General features: G+C 39.2%; 1 protein-coding gene across 4 annotated transcripts; it reads left to right on the forward strand.

The window, feature by feature from the left end:
• Positions 1-381: 381 nt before the first annotated feature.
• TAC1 (tachykinin precursor 1) lies at positions 382-8,903 on the forward strand. Of its 4 annotated transcripts, XM_006157508.2 has the most exons (7): positions 382-649; positions 1,075-1,206; positions 2,152-2,248; positions 2,718-2,762; positions 3,197-3,220; positions 4,666-4,719; positions 8,332-8,903. In XM_006157508.2, the coding sequence occupies exons 2-7, from the start codon at positions 1,084-1,086 to the stop codon at positions 8,379-8,381; spliced, it is 393 nt and encodes a 130-aa protein (XP_006157570.1). In that variant the 5' UTR covers positions 382-649; positions 1,075-1,083; the 3' UTR covers positions 8,382-8,903. The 4 variants fall into 4 exon arrangements, with proteins under 4 accessions (XP_006157570.1, XP_006157573.1, XP_006157572.1 ...); XM_006157511.2 differs by lacking the exon at positions 4,666-4,719; XM_006157510.2 differs by lacking the exon at positions 2,718-2,762.
• The last annotated feature ends 13,437 nt before the right edge of the window (positions 8,904-22,340 follow it).

A 22,340-nucleotide genomic window follows, 5' to 3' on the forward strand; every position in this document is an offset into this window, starting at 1 on the left:
GCTGTATATCAGAAACCCTTAAGGGTTCTCCATTCTGAAGATGGATACAGAAGAGGGGGATTGCTGTTTCCACACAATTGAAGCGTCCCTTCCTTACACTGATTTCCGAAGACAGTGTCTTGATGTCTGAAGTTTTATGGCCATTCTCAAAAGCACAACTTATCCTGATGTTTCAAAGGCCCCCAAAGTTGCTGAAGTCCGGGGGTATGAGTCACCTTGCTCTATTTGGATGAGTAATTTCAGGTGTCACTGGAACCCTGTTCCGAAGTAGAGAGGAGGGGGCGTCAGATTTGCAGACGGAAGACAGGCCCCATCAGGATTGGATGGTGAGACCTTGATTTTCCTAAAATTGCGTCATTTCGTATCCAATTGGGTCCAGATGTTATGGGCATCGACGAGTTACTGTCTCGGAAACTCAATCACGCAAGCGAAAGGAGAGGAGGTGGCTAATTAAATATTGAGTAGAAAGTCGCGTGGGGACAGTATCACGTGGCTCGCGGTTCGTCGAGCCTGGAATAAATACTGCGAGGCACTGAGCAGGCAAAAGAGCGCTTTGGGACCTCCTCCACGGCAGCAGCAACCCGCGAGTGCAGAGCGACCAGCGCGCGCTCAGACCAGCCCGAGGACCCCCGCAGGCGGGTTGGCCACAGTAAGTGCTCTCGCGGTGCCGGTCGCGGCTGCAGGGCTTTCCCCGCCACTCGTCTGTCGGAGGTGACAGCGCTGAGGGCGCCGCTGCAGAGAGGGGCCCGGGAGAGCGGTTTCCCCATGCCAACGCCCCTCTTTGTCTTCCACCTGCAGGACCTGGTGGCTTGAAGGTGTGGGTGGTAGGCTGGGGACATGCAGGGGTGGAGATGTAGGGAGAAGGGGGTTTGAGACTCTTCCAGGGGAGCGATTCTCTTTCCCGAAAAAGTACAAGCGAGGCTTTAGCCCGTTTTTCCTCTTGGTTCAACCCGATCTGAGTTGCGTGGTGGGACCAAAAAATTCTGTCCCACCTCTTGGGTAGCTAGCTACACCTACATATATGTGTATGTTTTTCCCCCCTCTCCTCCGTCTCTTTCCCACTGCTCTTTCCAGAAATCCGACATGAAAATCCTCGTGGCCTTGGCAGTCTTTTTTCTCGTCTCCTCTCAGCTGTTTGCAGAAGAAATCGGAGCCAATGATGATCTGAATTATTGGTCCGACTGGTCCGACAGCGACCAGATCAAGGTGAGACCCGGGGCTAGGACAGTCCGCGGCGTTCTTCCTGGGGCTGGGATCTGTTCCTTTCCCCTCTGGCAGCGCCCTCGTTAGCCTGGTGGGCACCGCGATCTGAGCAGCAGACGCGTGCGGGAGGGCGTAAAGGGGCGCCCCTTTCCGGGTCCCGCATGGGATTCTGCGCCCACGAGGCAACTTTCCTCCCGAGGGCTGCATCTTACAGACTCGGGAACTCCCGGAAGGAGCGACGCCTTCCCGGGTGAGCCCCGTACCCTCACAAGGTTTCGTTCCCAAGTAAGAGAGATTTCGGGACTCCAGTCCATCCGCACCACTCCAAATGTTTAGAAAAGCGAGACGCAAGCAGAGCGCGAGCGCGGACCGCCGGCCGAAGCCGGGAGTCAGGGAGAGGGGTAGCCAACTTCCAGCCTGCAGATTTACTGGCCGACCTGAGGACGAGTTTTCTTTCAGATGGCTCACGGGGTGCCGCGGGCAAACTGTGCAAGTCACTCATACTGGGTGGTCACCCTTCCCCGCCCAAACCCGCTCCACCTACACTTGTGCGCCTTTAGGGTGGGGAGTGGTTCCGAAGCCGGCTAGAGAGACAGGAAGAGGGAGAGACAAGACTAACTCCGGGGAAGGCGAGGCAGGCGACTGGCCCTAGGGTCCCTGGACTGGAGGGAAGAAACTGCTCAGGCTAAAAACGCCGTGCCGGCTTGGGCGGGCACACAGGCTTAGGCGAGGCAGTCGCGTTGGACACAAGTTCTGCGCGGAGGCACGGAGAGGTGTAGCTCTCGGTAGAGCCAGCTCCTTCTCTGCGGGGAAAGCCTGCCTCCTCTCGCCTTCCTCCGGGGCTGGATTTCCCGTCCAGGGCCCGAGTGCACCACCCGTGCCGTGGCGTTGCCGGGCGCCTCGCTCTGGTTGCCCACACGCTGGTTTGTCGGTGCATGTGTTTCCTAGGAGGAGCTACCGGAGCCCTTCGAGCATCTTCTGCAGAGAATCGCCAGGAGACCCAAGCCTCAGCAATTCTTTGGATTAATGGGCAAACGGGATGCTGGTGAGATGGACAGCCGTCCTTAGGTCTCTCGGGGGAACCCGCCTAGTCTGTTCTCTTTACCCCGGGGGCGTCCATCTGTCTCTTCCTCTTTGAGTAGAGATGTCCACCCTAAGAGAGGTGTTACTCCCGGGCGTGACTGCCCGCGCCTTGCTAACGTACTGTACCCACATGGCTGCAGAAAGAAGGGAAGATCCCTTCAAGTGCCTTGGGGTACCAGAGTGGCCAAAACCTTATCTAAGTGTTCCCTTGACCAAAGATCCAGATCAACAAAGAAGCGGGAGGAATGGGGCCTCCAGGGGGGCCAGTGACCCCTCCAAGTGCACGTGAAAGCTGATTTACAGCGGGCCCTGGGAATAGACCAGATTTGGTTGCCCCTTGTTTCCTGATAGAAATAATGTTTCCCTAAATTAATTGCACCATCAGTGGACCGTGTAAATATAATAGTTAATGTCAATTCGTCTCTTATCAGATTCCTCAATTGAAAAACAAGTGGCCCTGTTAAAGGCTCTTTATGGTAAACATTCCTATACATCTTTATTTTACGATTGTGAATGCACACGGGCTGAATTACAAGATCTTGATCATACCTGTTTAATAAAAAGATGGATTTGCGTGCCTCTCTTTCTCTCTTTCTCTGTGTCTCTCTTTCTCTGGCCAAATGAAATGCCAGTTTTGAAAGATGAGTGATCTTATAACCTTATGGTTAATAACAAGTTTCAAGAGTGTCATGGTCCTGGGTTTGAATTCATGGCCTTACAAGGCACTTGATAGATACTCATTTTATTTATATTTTATTAGCATTTACTCTTCTGCTATATTCACAGGATAGTACATAAATGGAAAATGCTACATATTTTAAAAATTAATTTGTCTCTTTATAATTAGTTTTGTTCCAGTTTTTTTAAATCAAATCCACCTGTTTGCTAATTTTATCATTCTTTCTTCTAGGACATGGCCAGATCTCCCACAAAAGTAAGTTCAGTTTTATTTTGACATTTATCAACTGCGAATGTAAATTACAGAGTTCCACTTTATGTAATATCTTACCTTCTTGTCTGTCATAACTTCAGAGTTAATGTTTTAAGCTAAGACAATGTAAGAATAGCACAGACTCATAATACATCCAGAATATGATTATTTAAAGCTCTGCTATTTAGACATACTGTACTTATTACAGATGCCTTGTATTTAAAAAATCTTTAACTCTTATAAATTGTTAGTTTTAGATAAGAATTTCAATTTTAGCATTAGAAATCCATCACACACACTTTTTTTCCCATCCTACCTCACACCCACTTCCACTGCAAAAAAAAATAACAAACCACCCCAAGGAGTTTGGGGTATCTTCCAGTTTCTCGTGGCATGCTAGGTCCCATACCACACCGTCTATTAGGGTTATCCAGAAGTCAGTTAGATGGAGTAGATGAATATCTGAATAAGAATGCATACTAAATATACTGTTGGATAGAGACACAGTGTTTTACTCCATGCTTGAATGGGAAATCTCCATCTATTAAAGCACAGTGACACCTTTTTTTAGGGTAGTGAAGATGGCTGAATTATGGCACTTGAGGCTCATTAGATTCCAGTGTCTCAGTCACTGGATCCAGAATTGACAGGAGATCCCATGGACCCACCTTAATCATATTGTCTGTCCACTTTCATACCCTGAGGTTTGGTTCAAAGGTGGCAAATCAGAACACAGTAAGGTAGCAGCCATATTCTCAACTACTATGGTAAAACCAAGAGACGTTCTCCCACTAGCATTAAAATAATAACCCTTTCCAAAAACTTTATATTTGAAAATAAGTAAATATTCTTCATATTTACTTTGGCTTTCAAGGAAATATATATAGCAAAATTCTATGTAATAACAGTAAATGTATTTTATGAGGGTCAAAATTAATATACTTTACCAAAAGGAGTACTTTATAAAATTCAATAAAATAGAAATAGTGATTTTTTTTTAAATTATAATCAAGGATAGAGATCCGACTTAATCAAGGTTTACGTGCTGAGAAATACAATCTATTCAGTAACATGAGGAAATAAGCTCGGACATTTTACTCTCACATAAATGTGAAAGTGACTCCCTAAAAATCAAAGCTAGCTCACGTGGTAATACTATTTAAAACTTTATATAATAGATAACATATAATATGAATAAAGGGCTCTTCCTAGTTAGGGAATTGAGAAAAGTGCTTTCACTGAATTGTTTTAGTATCATTTATAAGAATTATGAGAAATCTTCATTTCCTCAGACTTACCAAAACTTGAAATAGATATATATTTACTATATAGGCAATATAAAGAAGCTTGTTTTTTTTTTATTTTTGGGTTTTTTTTTTTGTACTGGTTATAACAGTTTATTTCCTCAAGGCATACATATTAAAATACCCCTAAATGTATTTTTCCAGGGCATAAAACAGATTCCTTTGTTGGACTAATGGGCAAAAGAGCTTTAAATTCTGGTATGTATAAAATCATAACTGAAAATAGACAGTTTCTCAAATCTACTTCTATTTTTTTCCTAAGAGATAGTAGGCTTAAAATGAGTATTTATGGTGAAAAGAAATTGAATTGCAATACTTGTAACCAATAACCCACTTTATAGCTGATCAAGCTAATATCACTGCAATATTCTCTCTCTCCAACCACCAGCCTCACCTGAACACTCCCCATCCTGAATTTGTGCTTGTCTTAATAAACTTTCCAGTAAATGTGTTAAATAAGCCAGATTTAACCTGACTGAACTAGGGAGCAGTCCAACAAGGTATGAGACTAATTTTTGTTACCAAAGTATTTTGAAAGTTTTATAAGACATAACACCCTACAATTTTCCAACACAAAAATAAACAAATAAATAAAACACACACTCACTAGTTCTTTATGAAATTATAGAAGATAAAATGTAAATATCCTAACGGATGTTTAAGAGGATGAGGGTGATGCGATCCATTCCAATGCCTTCAGAAAGGAACACAATCGAATCATCCTAGAGTGTTATAAATCAGTTTCAGCTAAAAACCCACAGAGAGAAGACACAGCACAATTCTCATAACCCATTTTAATTCTGAACAACTCTCACTTGATATAAAGGCCACATATTTTCTCTCTTACCACCTTCTATGTAAATGCCACACATAGAGATCTGAAAATTCCTACTTTTTAACTCATTCATCATACTGTTTTCAAGGTTAAATAACTTCTGAATCATCATAGAAACTGAATTTTTAAAGCACATTTGGGTCTTATAGCCCTTCACTTAAGCTCATTGGAAAAGTAATTCAAATTCTCTTTATTTTTACCTTCAGTAAAATAGAATAAAAATATTATCTAATTAACTAGAAAGTATTCAGCATCTATCATATTCACAGCTAAGGTGTGCTGGCTTAATTTTTTATATATCTGAATTCATTAAAAATAATTAACTTAATATTTTTATTGGTTCACCATTTTCCATGTTTAGACACTAACTTTGTATTTTCTCAGCAATAATTTTGGGGCTGATCAAGTTTAAATTTTAGAGGTTACATAGTAATCTATGTAACCAGTGTACCTGCATAAAGAAGTTATCGCTGTTTTTATTAATATGTTTAATTTCCTTGCTTTTGGAAATGGAATATAAATTTAAACCACAGAGGTTTTTATTCCTCAATTTTTGATAGTCATATTAATTATCAACCCTCCATTTCCAGAATTTATATAGGTTTCAGAACATGCTCAACTTTAAAAATAATGCAGATACTGATCAATTTAGAACAGATTATGTGCTAGTAAACATAAAGTAACAATGTAATTATAGGTAATAATAAATAGAATCACTTTAAATCAGAACCAATTTACAATTACATCTTAGTTCTTCCATTTTAGCTTAAGAAAACATAAAAGGAAAATAAATCAGAAAAATGTAATACAATCAAGGATCTTTGCATCCATTCAAGGTTATCATAGTCTTATTCTACAGTCATCTGATCCTCATCCCTTCATAGACACAGACTCCTTTGACAATCTTTTAAGTCTAGAAACCCTCTCCCAGAGAAATCTTCCTTTGTTCATCCATACAGAAATTTACCCTCAGGTCCAAAGGGTAAGGTCCTCAAGGACCAGGTAAGACACTCCACTTTCATGTAAGAGGACATTATGGTTCAGTAATTTGTTTTTAGCTAGTTTATGTTAGCATTTGTCTCACTTCTCTGAGTCCGAGTCATGCTACCTAAAGCTTATCTAGGACTGGATTTGGCTAGTCTTCCTCCTCCTAATATGAACAAACCAGAATGAGAAATGAACCATTTCCTTCCTTTTGAACTGTCCAATTCTAAAGGGCTCAGAGGGTTCCACCTCAGAAGCACGTGCATAATTGATGTAAAACATTAGTCTTATTGTTAGTCTTACTGAAAGAACAGTTGGATGTAAAAGATTGGTATTACAGGAGTAGGTGCCTTGAGCCAGCAGGTAGCATAGTGGTTCAGGCACTAGATTCCCACATGGCCACTTGAGGTTTGGTTCCCAGACCCGATGGTTTGCTTTCTCACTCTCACTTTCTGTCTGTCTGTCTCTGTCTCTCTCTCTCTTTCTCTCTCTTTCCTGGGAACACACATGTCCTATCTCTTGTCAAATTGAATAATAATAAATAAAACTAAATAAATAATTCCTTAAAAAAAAAGAATAAGTGCCTTTATCTACCTTCTCTCTTAACAAGGCCTTCTCAATGAAGAAATGGTTTAGAGTACTTATGATTCCTGCAGATCTTTCACAAGCTACAAATCTTTGACAGAATCTGAAAGATGTGTAGGAATCATAGATGCTACTCATGTTTCTATTTAGACTCTGTATTTTCTACAGGGCACAGTGAATTTCAAAAGGCACAGTAGTTTTGCCATAACAAATATCTAAGTGTTTAAAATATTGGCTAAGATGATGAAAAATATCTTCAGGTATTTTGATCACAAAGGTCTGTTTCTTATACTTCTGTAGTTACAGATCCCTTTGAAATTATACAATTAATGGGGCTGGCAGGTGGTGTGGTAATTAAGGGCGCTGGACTCCGACATGGGCGACCACAGTTTGAGTCCTGGACCTGGTGGCTCGCTCGCTCTCTCTCTCTCTCTCTCTCTCTCTCTCCTTCGTGTGCACGTGCCAAATTAAAATAAATAAGCAAATAAAATAAAGTTAAATAATTCTTTTAAAAAAAGAAATTATATAATTAATATAATTTTGACATTTGTTTTTGTACATATAGCCTAAGCACTTAGATTAGTTGTTAGTTACATCTTAAGTACCTTTGGAAGCAGTAATTAATCTTTCACAGTTCACTGGGCTGCTAGGAGGTAAGTCAAACATGTTATATTTAGATGGCTCAACTGACTTACCCATAGAGAAGAACACTGAAATCTATGACTTCAAATTCATCCCTGAGAGGTACCCACAGGAAAGACACTCACACTGTCAGGTGCTCCCGCAACAGAATTTGGGAAGTTTTTCCTGAAAAAAAAAAAAAAACTAGATTGGAAATATTTTAAGCTTTGTGAGCCATGTAATTTCTGTGGGAATTACTCAGATCTGCCATCTTAAAGCCAAGGCAGTCATAAGCAATACTAAACAAATGGGTGCTTTTGTCTTCTAGTAAAAGTTTATTTATAAGAACAAATAGTGGACTAGATTTAGCCCACGTCTTGTAGTTTGTTGACCTTTCCTGAGAGCATAAGTTCCACATTTGCTTTCCTGTACTCCTGCTCTTGGTCATTTTAGGAGTTTTCCTTTCTATGATCTACCACGAGTATCTGTAATTGCTTGAGAAAGCTGAAGAGAATCAATTTGGCAATATATTATGGAAATGTGCTTTTGGGGCCCACCTGCAATTTAGCCCAATGCATATTGATAACCAAAGAAACCAGGAGTTCTGTGGTTCAATCATGTCTAGTCAGGATAGAGACTGAGGTAGGATTGGCAGAAATAAAATTCTTAGAAACACTTTAAATCAGTTAGTTTGGGTTTAAAATGAAGTACTCCGTGCCTTGAGCTTTGTTTAACTCCCTCGGTGAATCCTCTTAAAAAAACACTTATCTCCTCTTTGTTTTCAGTGGGTTATGAAAGGAGTGCCATGCAGAATTATGAAAGAAGACGTAAATAAACTACCTAATATGTTCTTCTGCTTCTCTGTGTCATTGAGTGAAGAAAGGTAAAATAAGACGTGTGAGGAGTACTTATTTATTTAATAACAATAGTTTTGCGTTGAAAACACCAAAAAAAGTGTTTATTTTTCATATTGTGCTAATATGTGTTGTAAACACGTGTTATAATTCTGACTCCTCCCTCAGAGGCAGACAACCATGGTAATTTCTCAACAAAGCACAGTGCTCAAATAAATAGTAAAAACTTGTCAATGTTACAGTCTCCAAAGAAAGAAATCATTTGAAGGAGTCATGTCAGCTACTGCTGAAAGGAAATAAAACCTGTGTACAACCTTGTGCTTCCCCTGTTTGTTTTTATGGTGAAAATGTACTGAAATTTCAGTATCAAACTATATTTGTATCTCTGAAGCATGTTTCATGTTTTGTGACTATATAGAGGTGTTTTAAAAAGTTTTATGTGATGTGATTTTGAGGTCTTCATTTTCATTGTATGAAAATGTGTTGTGATAGCTAACATTTTAAATAAAAGAAAAAATATCTTGAGAATTTCATCATGTTCTTTCATTAACATTTATGTCACGTCAGCAATCTGTCCTTTTAATAGTTGACATATATGTCATCTGTTTGGGCTAAAATGCAGTTTCTTTCTCCACACTTTTTATTTTTTTTTTTTTTGCTAAATCATTTAATATGAGATTATTGCTCAAGAAACTACCACATTTTGGAATTCAGAGTAAAGCCTAAGTTCTGGTTATAGATGCCTACAATTCCCCCTCTTCAAATAAGTTGATAATCTATTTTAAAGATACATTGGCCTGGTTATTTCCTTGTTGAGGAAAAACCTCAGAGCACTACCATTTCAGCCCTGCTTAGAACCCAAGTAGTAAAAAAATGCACAGTGTGTGAGCCCTGCTGGAATGAAGAGATCAAACCAACTCTCACGAAGGTTGTCAGAAGACAATACAGAAAAATAATGGGCTGATAGCATGGCACCGTCCTTGTAATCCCTTCCGACATCTGTAAGAAGGGCTCACTGAACGGCTACCACCCATAACACTCTCCCTAAGCAGAAAGATGCACTTCAGGAATACATGTAGAGCAATGAGAAAAAAACTTACATGTATTTATTTAAAGGGGGAATGTTGGGACTGGGTGGTGGCACAGTGGTAAAACACAATTCTCTGTGAGGCAGACCTACCTGGGAAGGTTCTGTGTTTGAGACCTCCCTGAGCATGTCAAGCACGTGCATACCCATGACCAGGGCTAACTGAGGCTAGGATCATGGCTTCAGGACCCTGCTGGAGTAGTATCTCTATCTTTCTCTTTCTGCCTTTCTTGTTCATGGAAGGAATTAATAAAGGAACTTCAAAAAGAAGGGGAGGGAAAAATTGATAAATGTCCTTGGAATTGCTTTCTAAATGCAGAGTGTAAAATATTGACAAGAGGTAGAATAGGACAAGTGCTGCTCAGTGAAGTAAACTCCAGGAATTTGTCCTGGAATGGTGACTCTTGAAAATCAATAAAACCAATTTGTAGGAGAGAAGAGCTAAAGCCTATTTTAACTTTAATATCTTTACATTTTTTTAAAAGAAACTCTAACTCATTTTTCTTATACCCAGCACATTTAAATATCACAAACTATGCAATGATAAGCAAAATGGAGAACACTTGTCATCTAGAGTCCCATTTGCCAATAGCAATGCTTAGTATCCTACTGAACAATAATACTTGTAATAATTGTAATAAATAGTAATGGCTAAAATTAGATATAAATATGAATAAATATAAAGTTATATATAAACATGTATATTTAATCATTTAATTATGGAAGTATTATTATTACTATTACCATCATTTCACAGATAGGGATATAAACCTTAAGGAAAATGTTAAAGTCAAAGGCTCTATGTGAGGAGTCAGGACTGCAATGAAGTTATTATAGGGGACATAAGAGAGCAAATGAATGTCTAACAATGAAACTGATAAAAACAAATTGATATGTTGATACAGCACAATACTATGCAGTCACATAAAGTGACATTATGATACATCTAATAATGTGAAGCAATGTATATGATCTATTGCTAGACACAAAGAGTATTTCTCTATAATATATGCATACGTATATTTCTTTAGCAGTGTTGCAACACAAGGAACAATGTAGTAGATCAAAGTATGGATTTCAGAGTCAAACTACGCAGGTTTGAATCCTTGCTCCATCACTTACTGGCCTTGAAATGAAGCGCAAGTTCCTGAAATTTCCCTTGCTTTATTTTCTTACCAGTAAAATTGGATAACAGTATCTGCTACATGGAGAAGTGAGTGAAATGATGCACATAAAGCCTTAAGCACATTCTCCTACACACAGCGAGTGTTCCGTGTTATGGTAGCTGTTGTTATTGTTAGCTACTTCCCCAAGTGCCAGTGAGAAAATTAGTTCTATATTTTAGCTACTAAAATTTTTTTATAGGCACACTGAGTAAGCAGCAGCATGGCAATGGTTTTTAAATATTAGCCTTACAAATTAAATCTAGAGCTGTATCACAAATTGTGCAGTACTTTGAGATGTGCATCCCTGCACATATGGTCCCCATAGCCCCTTCCTGTCTGTGCTTCTCCAAATCTCTGCAGCATAGCCCCACAATGTTACAATAAAGGCAGGCATCACGCATGCCTGCTTCCTCTCTAGACCAGGAAACCCTGCAACTACACGAATAGGGAAAGGGAGAGAAGTTCTAGCTTTAAGTTTGTACTCACAAAGCATTTGCTACTACTTTTCCTCTGTGGCATAATCTCATTAACTAAAATCAGTTTTTTTCACCTATATATACAATATTCTTCCTTGGATATTTTATTCTATTATGAAACAGCTAAACAATCAAGCTACATAATTATCGATATACTTTATTGTTTCTGTTTCTCATTGATTAATTGATTGACTGCATATTCTCTCTATCTAAAATCAGTTTTCTTCACATCTATACACAATAGTCTCCCTTAAATATTTTATTCTATTATGCAACAGCAAAACAATCAAACTATATAATGAAGTTTATATACTTTATTGTTTATGTTTCTTATTGACTGATTGATTTGAGTCCAGTACAAAAACAAATGATACCCAAAATGAATCATCTGAGGAGGGGCTAATTACAAAAATGTGGGCAGGATGTAGAGAAGCCAGCAACAAAAAGTGATTCTCCATGTTAGCACCCTTGTAAGTCGCTGCTGTCCCTAACCCAGAAGGATCAAGGTGAGTGAGTGTCTATGTGCAAAGGAGCACCTGGCAGCTGTGTTTTCAGGAGGAGGAGCCAAGACAAGGTGACTGGGCATAGGTGAAGGGAGGAAGGAATATCCCAACCTCACTCTCTCCCCAGCCCCCTCTGTCTGCTCTCCTCTTAGTGCCTCCTATTGGGCAAACTCACCTGGGAAACAAAGGCTTAGGAGCCCTTCATTCTGTCCACAGAGGTAAGTAGCATATACAGAACACCATAGCATATGGAGAAAGCTCACAGGTGCATTAAAAGGGGAGAAAGGCAAATAGTCAACACATTTTGTTCTCTATTATATTGAGTCAAAAAAAAAAAAAACTAGTAAGTAGAAATTCGAACATGAAATATACAGAGTAAAACTACAAGCCTTTTCTGACACTGCTGCTACCTGCCAGGGATATAGTTTCACATGAACTCATCCAAATAAACAAAACCAAGAATATTTATTTCAACTGGAACTCATGCTGAAATCTCTCCTTTTAACCTCAAATCATTATGAATTATTCTTTTAAAGGAAAATTTAAAAGAAATTAGTGGGACCAGCAGATAGCCTAATGATTACATTGCTGGACTCCCACAGAGTTGAGCGTGGTTCAAGTCCCAGACCAGGTGGCTTAAAACTCACACTGGGTACGTATGCATGACTGCCCAAGATCCCAAAAGGAGAATGGAGGAGAAGGGATTGCAGTGTGGCAATTGTAGTGTGACCTTCACCTCTGGAGGGTGAATTTTTGCTTTCTGTCTCTCTGACAAGTGCATGTGCCCTATGGCAAAAATCTCTGAAAGGAAGAAAAAAGAAAGAAAGAAATTAGTAAGTATATAGAGATTTGTGAAAAACAAAGGAAGGACTTTTGGTGGACCACAAAGTATGAAAACCCCTAAACAAAACAAAACAAAAAAAAGCCAGCACAATAGAAGCCACAGCAGAAAGTCACAGCCCCGCCAGGAAAGTGGAGAGGCTGCAGGGAAAAGTGCCAACTCTACCATACGGACTGACCCTTACAAAAAACAGACTTATCATCATCAATGCTGGATGCCATGAGATAAGGGAACACAATTTTTTCATCTTAAGGAAAATAATATTTAACCAAATTATCATTTACAGTGAGAGTAAATTTGTGGAAGGAGAACAACCAATAAAAATCAATTAGGTTTATTAAACCCATCATAACATGAGAACAGTTCAAGATAGCAGTTCCGCTGGAGAGCTGATGGCCTGAGGATTTGTATGTTAGATTCATGATGGTCCATCGACATTCTGTTATTTTCTGAGAATCATTTACTGTTCTAATTCTCAGAAGGTGTGGGGAACTTAGGTTGCATTACTCATGGACAGAACTTAGGAACTACAAGACTAGAGCTAAGGTTTTAGCAGTAGTTAATCAATTTGGGTTCAACAGGAAGGGTACAGAGGAAGATGTGAAGGCTCCGCTCTTACTAGGGTCAGTGGGATAAATTCAGTCATTCGTCCAGCTTCTGGTACAAATTAAGGGCATTTTTAAACATATCAGACTTCATAAAGTTTACATCTACCTACTTGGGAAGAATAACTAGAAGATATATTTCAGCATTAAGAAAATTAAATCTGGAGAAAAGAATTAAGAAGAAACATGGTGAACAAAATTATCATCTTTGAAATATTGCTAAATCAGTTGTGTACGTGAGTTAAATAAACAATCTGGAAATAGAATTCTGTAAGCTATCAATAGGTGAGTTACTTGAGGAAAAAGAAAGAATATGTAAATAGGAATAAAAGCATGCTAAATTTCTTGTTTGTTGAAAAGGACAGGAATAAATATTCTAGACCTTTTTTAACAGAAGAAAATATGTTTCTGTGTGTGAGCTAAAAATGTGCACAGACTGCAATGAAAAGAATATATGAATATGTAACTATCACAGCAGAAAGGAGAAAAGGTTGCAAATCACAATCTAACCAACAGAAGGCAGGAAAGCTTAAAAAAATACTTCATAAATAAAAAGCAGAAAATATTACCCAGAACTTACCCATATTTACAATAAATGAGGAGAGTTTTATCAGACCTATTGAAGACAAAGATGTTGGACGAATAAAAAATAAAATCCACAGTCAGCTCTGTGGCACAGTGGTAACGTGCTACTCAAGAGAAGCTGCTGGGACCTGGGGCTCATCCCCTTCCCCCCCTCGACTTTGGACTCTCAAGTTTGTTGCTTGGGACTTTGAGACAATCTCCCTGCCTCATCTGGACACCCATTCCAGCTAAGGGCTTTGCCAGGTGACAGGCCATCTGTGGCTGGAGGACTTTACCTCTGGGACCTGTGGCTCATCCCCTTTTCCACTAGCATTTAGACTCTCAGGTTTGTTTCTTGGGACTCTGAGATGAACTTGTGCCCCTCACTGCCCCAACCAGACACCCTTTACAGCAAAGGGCCTTGCCAGATGGCAGGTTGACTGAGGCTGGAAGACTTAAAGGATGGGACCCAGGGCTCATCCTCCCCAACCCTGGGCCCCTTACCTTTGAACTCAGTATTTTGTATAATGTGCAGCGACATCTCATCTTTGTTATTGAGTTGAAGGTCAGTGGCTCAGTTTCAGGCACACCTGTTCTTTAGAAACAGCGAGGACTTTGGGTCACCCAGGACCAAGGACAGCAGTGCAAGGTACTGGTGAGCAACAGGGAGGCACAACAGAAAAGAGATCACCAATTTCCTACTCCAGCACTCCTTTGAATGCTCAGATACACCATGAATAATTTAGGAAGGAACATAAAGGTCACCAGAGGCACAAGAAATGTGAGCCACCAACAAAATGTCTCTCTGCCAAAGGAAAACATCAAGTCCTCATCACCCACAGATGACACAATGGAGCTCATAGAAATGTCAGATAAACAATTCAGAATATTGATGGTGACCAAACTAAATGAGATGCAAGAGAAAAGAGACATCAAGCTCCAGCACATGAGGAAGTCCTTTCATGATTTTAAAGAAGAAATAGACACCATGAAAAAGATGAAGAATGTGATATAGGAAATTAAAACCTCCCTCAAAAGTATCAAAAGTAGATTAGATTGGGACCAGCAGTTAGAATAATGGCTATGTCACTGGACTCCCATGTAGTCAACTGCAGTTCGAGTCCCGGACCCGGTGGCTTAAACTTACGCCGGGCGCATGTGCGTGCGTGCCCAAGATCCCGAGAGGGGAATGGAGGAGAAGGAATTGCGGTGTGGCCATCCCCCCTGGGGGGTGATTTCTCGCTTTCTCTCTGTCTCTCTCTGTCTTTCTGGTGAGCATACGTGCCTTACAGCAAAAACTTCTCCAAAAAAGTAGATTAGATTATGCAGAATATAAAATTTTGAATCAATCAAACACAAGACCTAGGAAAAATTATCAAAAAGACTGAGAAAACAACCAAGAAAAAATGAGGATAATATACAAGAAATGCTAGATACCATCAAGTGACCAAAAATCCAAAAAAATTGTATCCCAGAAGAGGAAGAAAATAATAGGGGCATTGATCATTTATTCTATGAAAAAATAAAGAAACTTCCTTACATGAAGAAAACTTTCCAAACGTAGAGAGCCATTTAAAAATCCAGACTCAAGAAATACATAGGACCCCAAATAGAATGAACTAAAGATTTTCTCCAGGGCATATAATACCCAAAACCACAGACAAAAACAAGATACTAAAACTGGCAAGGAATACTCAAGTTACTTACAAAGGTTATCTTATCAGGCTAACATCGGACCTCTCATCCGAAACAATGCAGGCAAGGAAAGAATGGGGAAATATAGTCAAAGTGTTAAATGAAAAATAATTTCAACCAAGAATACTATCCCAGCAAGATTATCTTTCATATGAGAAAAAAAGATAAAAACATTGTCAGATAAACAAAACCTGAAAAAATTTACTAACTTCAAGAAGTGCTGAAGTTTGGGATCAGCAAATGGCTATGTTAGTATAATGGCTATGTCGCTGAACTCCAATGTAGCTGACCACAGTTCGAGTCCTGGACCCGGTGGCTCAAACTAACACTGGGCACATGTGTGTGTGTGCCCAAGACCCCGAGAGGAGAATGGAGGAGAAGGGATTGTGGTATGGCCATCCCCCCAGAGGGTGATTTCTTGCTTTCTGTCTCTCTGTCTCTGTCTTTCTGGGGAGCACATGAGCCCTATAGCAAAAACCTCTTCCCCCCCCCCAAAAAAGAGTAATAAATAAATAAATAAATAAAAGAAGTGCTGAAGTTCATCTCAGAGTCCCAAGGAAGTGCTATACCAAGACAAACATATATTAGAGAACAATAAATGACCAAGAAAATGGCTCACTTAATGAAAAGAACATGTGTGGAAATATCAGTAACAACATTGAACATTAATGGATTAAATTCTCCAATCAAGAGACACAGACTTGCTGAATGGATAAAAAAGCAAAAACCTCTATCTGTTGCCTACAAGAAATGCATCTTATGAATAAAGACATACATAGACTAAAAGTGAAGGACTGGAAAAAGATATTCCATGCAAATGGAAATAAGAAAAGGACTGGAGTTACCATACTGATTTCAGACAAAATAGGCTTTAAGACAAAAACTGTAAGAAGAAACAAAGAAGGGAATTATATAGTAGAAAATGAGTATATTCATCAAGAAAGTATATAACACTTATAAATATCTAGGCACCCAACTCAGAAACAACAAAATGTAGAAGGAAAGACTGCTAGACTAAAAGGAGAGATAGGTTGCAACACTGTAATTGTTGGGAATCTCAACACCCCATCATCTCCTTTAGACAGACTTCTAGACAAAAGAAGCAGAGAGATATAGGACCTAAATAATACCATAAATCAAATAGGTTTGACAGACATCTATAGAACTTTCCATTCTTTTTTTTTTTTTTTTTGGAGAGGTTTTTGCTATAGGGCGCATGCGCTCGCCAGACAGACAGAGAGAGACAGAGAGACAGAAAGCAAGAAATCACCCCCCGGGGGGATGGCCACACCACAATCCCTTCTCCTCCATTCTCCTCCGGGATCTTGGGCACACACGCACACACGCCTGGCATGAGCTTTAAGCCACCAGGTCCGGGACTCAAACCGCAGTCGACTACATGGGAGTCCAGCAACATAGCCATTATGCTAACTGCTGGTCCCAGAGCTTTACATTCTGAGGCCACAAAATATACATTATTCTCATCCCGGCATAGAACCTTTTCATAGACTGATCATATGGTAGGACACAAATCAAGCCTTTACAGATTCAAAGGCATAGAAACTATATCCAGCATCTTTTCTGACTATCGTAGAATTAAACTTGATATTAATTTCAAGAAAAATCCTCAAAAATACACAAACACATAGAAACTAAACAGCCTACACCCGAATGACTTCTTAACTACTGAAGAAATTAAGTCTGAAATTAAAAAAAAAAAAAACTATGGAAACAAATGATCATGAGTACTCGAGTTTCCATAATCAGACACCTCAAAAGCAGTCATAAGAGGGAAATGCATAGCAATTAGTGCACATAAGACAAAGATGGAAAGGTGGCGAAGAGACAACCTAACATCATGCCTCAGGGAATTCAAAAAACAAACAAACAAAAAAGTAAGGTGAAAAGAAATTATAAAGATTCAAGCAAAAATAAATGAAACAAAAAATGAGCAAACTATACAGAAGATAAATGAATGAAAAAGCTGGTTCTTTGAAAAGATCAACAAGGTTGATACACCATTAGCTAGACTGATAAAGAAGAAGAAAGAAAGAAACCAAATAAAGTAAATATGTAATGAAACAGGCAACTTTATAACTGATGCAATAGAAATACAAAACATCATTAGAGGATACTATGAGCAACTACATACCAACAAGAGAAGATGGATGAAATGGACAAATTCCTGGATGCATATAATCTACCAGACAAGGCTTTCCACTTTCTTCACTTCTTTGAAATATAATGCTGGAAGCTTTAGCAAATGTAATCAGAAAAGAGAATAATATAAAAGACTTTCAAATTGGGGGACCAGCAGTTAGTGTAATGGCTATGTCGCTGGACTCCCACGTAGTTGACCGTGGTTCGCGTCCCGGCCCCAGTGGCTTAAAACTCATGCTGGGCGCGTGTGTGTGCGTGCCCAAAAGCCTGCAAGGAGAATGGAGGAGAAGGGATTGCGGCGTGACCATCCCCCCTGGGGGGGTGATTTCTCACTTTCTGTCTCGGTGTCTCTGTCTGTCAAGCACATGCGCCCTATAGTGAAAATCTCTCCCCCCCCCAAAAAAAAAGACATTCAAATTGGCAAAGAAGAGTTGAAAATATCTTTATTTGCAGATGACATGATGGTATACTTATAAGACCCAAAGGTTTCCATTAAAAAAAAAAAAAAAGGTAGATCTGAAAAAAGGAATCCCTTTTCCCATAAGCACAAAATGTATAAGATACCTAGGGATAAACCTAACTAAGGAAGTCAAAGATCTTTGCAAAGAAAACTATGAAAATCTTTTAAAAGATATAGAAAATGCCCCCAAAATATGGAAGAACATCCTATGTTCCTGGATTGGAAGAATTAATATAATCAAAATGGCAATTATACTCAAATTAATCTACATGTTTAACTCAATTTCAATCAAAATACCATAGACATTCTTTTTCTTTTCTTTTCTTTTCTTTTTTTTTTTTTTTTTTTTGGAGAGGTTTTTGCTATAGGGCGCATGCACTCGCCAGACAGAGAGAGAGAGATAGAGAGACAGAAAGCGAGAAATCACCCCCCGTGGGGGGATGGCCATGCCGCAATTCCTTCTCCTCCATTCTCCTCTAGGGATCTTAGACACGCAAGCACATGCACCCCGCGTGAGTTCAAGCCACCAGGTCCAGGACTTGAACCACCGTCAACTACATGGGAGTCCAGCGACATAGCCATTACGCTAACTGCTGGTCCCCCCATACCCCATAGACATTCTTTACAGATCTAGAAAAGACAATCATAAAATTTGTCTAGAATCATAAAAGACCTCGTATTGCCAAAGCAATCCTGTGCAAGAGTGGAGTGGGTGGTATCCCACTCCCTCAAAATACACTATAAAGCTGTAATAATTAAAACAGCATGGTATTGGCAAAAAAGCAGATAGGTGGACCAATGTAATAGAATAGAGACCCCAGAAATAAACACCAAAACTTACTGCCAACTGATTTTTGACATATGATACCAGTCAGTCCAGTAGAAAATGGAAAACCTCTTTAGCAAATGGTGCTGGAAAAACTGGATATCCACTTGCAGAAAGATGAAACTGAATCCCTGCTTTTCGCCATTAACAAAAATCAACTCAAAATGGATCAAAGATCTGAACCTAAGACCTCAAAATACAAAACTACTGGTGGAAAACACTGGGAAAACTATGAGAGACATTGGGATAGGCAAAGACTTCTTAAATAAGACTCCCAAAGCTGGGAAATAAATCCTACAATAAACTAGCTGGATTATATCAGTTTAAGAAGCTTCAAAACAGCAAAAGACACAGTAATTAGTGTGAATCAACAACTCTCAGAGTGGGAGAATATTTTTATAAACTATGCCTCAGGTAAGGAACTGATAACCAGAATATACAAGGAACTCAAGTGGCTTACCTGGAAAAAAAATGATTAACTCAATTAAAAGATGGGAAAATGAACTGAACAGTAGTAAACTTTTATGAATATAAGATATATACAAAATATATACTGGAGTAAATGGGAACCAATACAATTATTAAAAATGAATTAAAGATATAAAAATCATTAAGAATTATAAGAGACATCACACTTTCAAATTAGTCAAATAAGCAAGGGTAAGAAGAATTAAATTACAAAAATCTTCCTGAAATAGACATTCAGTGAATTAAGACAAACAGACTTATGTAAGTAAGAATTCTGAGACCTGATGAACATAGATGCAAAAATTCTTTTTCTCTTTTTTTTTTATTTTTTCTTTTCTTTCTTTCTTTTTTTTTTTTTTTTTTTTTTGATGGTTTTTATTTTTGCAGACAGACAGAGACATAGAGACAGAAAGCGAGAAATCACCCCCCAGGGGGGATGGTCACACCGCAATCCCTTCTCCTCCATTCTCCTCTTGGGATCTTGGGCACACACGCACAAGCGCCCGGCGTGAGTTTTAAGCCACCGGGTCCAGGACGCGAACCACAGTCGACTATGTGGGAGTCCAGCAACATAGCCATTATGCTAACTGCTGGTTCCCTTTTTAATTATTTTATTTATTTATTTATTTTTTTTTTTGGAGAGGATTTTTTTTTTCTATAGGACACATGTGCTCGCCAGACAGAGAGAGAAAGAAAGACAGAAAGCAAGAAATCACCCCCCAGGAGGGATGACCACACCGCAATCCCTTCTCTTCCATTCTCCTCTCGGGATCTTGGGCACGCATGCACACGCACCCGGTGTGAGTTTAAGCCACCGGGTCCGGGACTCGAACCGTTGTCGACTACATGGGAGTCCAGCAACATAGCCATTACGCTAACTGCTGGTCCCTCCAAAATTCTTGAAAAACAAAATACTAGCAACTGAATTCCATAGCACATTAAAATGACCATACACTATGATGAAATGAGATTTATCCCTGGGAAGAAAATATGGATCAAAAGACAAGTCAATAAATATTATACATCAGTTTAACAGAATGAAGGATAAAAATCATATAATCATCTTGATAGATGCACAAAAATCATTTGACAAAATTCAATATCCTTTCATGATAAAATTCTCAATAAACTGGATGTAGAAGGAATGTACCTCAAAGAAATAAAGGTCATTTATCACAAGCCCACACTAGTATCATACTCCATACTGAAAAACTGAAAGCTTTCCTCTAAAATCAACAAAACAAAGATGCCGACTCTTACCATTTCTATTCAATATAGTACTGGCAGCCCTCGCCAAAAGAACTGGGCAAGAAAAGGGAATAAGACATACAAAATCAATAGATTTCTGTATACCAACAATCAACTATTTATTAAATTGTTTGGAAAGTCATGACACGTTTTCTGCATAGAAAAACTAAGCAATACATCATGACTTTCCCTAAAAAAACTAGTAATAAAGAAATTAAGAAAACAATCCCCCAGAAGGAAACAAGATGGCAAATGGGAAACACCCATCATTCCTCTTTTCTCCACAATCAAAATATAAAATCATGTTTCAGACACGTTTTCATCAAAATTTCCAAAGAACACTTGAAATCACCAAAGAACAATCTGAAGTTTCCTGAAATATGGAAACCAAAGACAAATGGCATACAAAAGGAGCCAAAGAACCCTGCAGGCTAAGATTAGCAGGCTGAAGTTAGTAGAAATTCTCCTTAACTGGGAAAAAGTGAAGAAGAGATCCCTACCAGCCTCAGATACCACCATGGATGGCATTCCTAGATATTTCAGAATTTAGCATTGTGCATGGCCCCTGGCCCAGTGAAATTCCTGAGTTCTGCAGGGCTGCCATAACTCCAGGTAAGGATGTTGCCTTGGTTAATTCCAACTCCACAGACCCAAGTAACTGCAGAGCAGTGTCATTTTTTTTTTATTTATCTTATTTCAAGTTCCTTTGTACATTCAATCACGTTATTTAGCTTGCAAAGTGAAAGTAGTGCCATTTCGAGAAAAGAGCAACTACTGAAGCAAAATCTGCACCAAGGACTGAAAACCTGCAAATATTCGCAACCATGAGAATCCACCCAAATTTCACAAGACCTGCATGGATGGCTATAGCCACCACCCCAGTTAGACTGAGCTAGGATCATGACCTGAGCACCAAAGCCGAATACAGCATTATATGTTCCAGAACATAGTCCTATCAGCAAAACTGAGGATTGCTCTGAAGAACAGTATGTGGCTAGTATGAATATGCCCCAATTCATCACAGAAGTTACTGAGGAATCAAGACATTTCTCCCTGACTACCTGGCAGGCCTGCACCCACATTCCCTCTCCCCTAGACTGGATATACCAGAAACAGCTCCTTTCCCACTCTGTTGCCATCTGCAGTGCACCTTCCCTAGATTTCCCTGAACTGCGAGTGTGAAAGAAGGGAAGGGGATACGGAGGTGCTGCTGATACAGAGGAGGGACCAGATATTCCCCCATATTGGCCATAGAGAAGGAGATGAGAAGGCAGCATGCAGGACCACCTTGGACCTCCCAAATACTCACTGGCACCTGTTAATATCACAGCAGAAATAAATGAAATAGAGAACAAAAGGAAAATATTTAAAAATCAATAAAAATAAAAGTTGTTGTTTAGAGAAGATAAAGTCTTCAAGCCATTAGCTATGCTAACTAAAAAAATAAAATAAAAAGAAGACCCAAATAAATAAACCAGAAATAAGAAATAATACAACAGATCACAGAAATACAAAAGATAATAAGGGAATACTATGAGTGGTTATGTGCCAATAAGCTAGAAAATCTGGAAGAGATGGAGAAATTTCTGAACACATACAATATATTGAAATTGAACCGAGAAAAAAATAGAAAACCTGTGGCCAGCAGGTGACGTGGTGGTTAAGGCACTGGGTTCCCACATGGCCAACCATGGTTCAAGACCCAGACCTGGAGACCTGCTTTCTCTCACTTTCTCTCTCTCTCCTTCTCATGTGTGCATATGCCCAGTAGCAAATTAAATTATTATCATCATCATCATAAATAAAACTAAATAAATAATTCTTTTTTTAAAAATAGAAAA

This window comes from Tupaia chinensis, unplaced genomic scaffold, assembly GCF_000334495.1.
Source record: "Tupaia chinensis unplaced genomic scaffold, TupChi_1.0 Scaffold000544_1, whole genome shotgun sequence".
Classification (NCBI taxonomy): domain Eukaryota; kingdom Metazoa; phylum Chordata; class Mammalia; order Scandentia; family Tupaiidae; genus Tupaia; species Tupaia belangeri.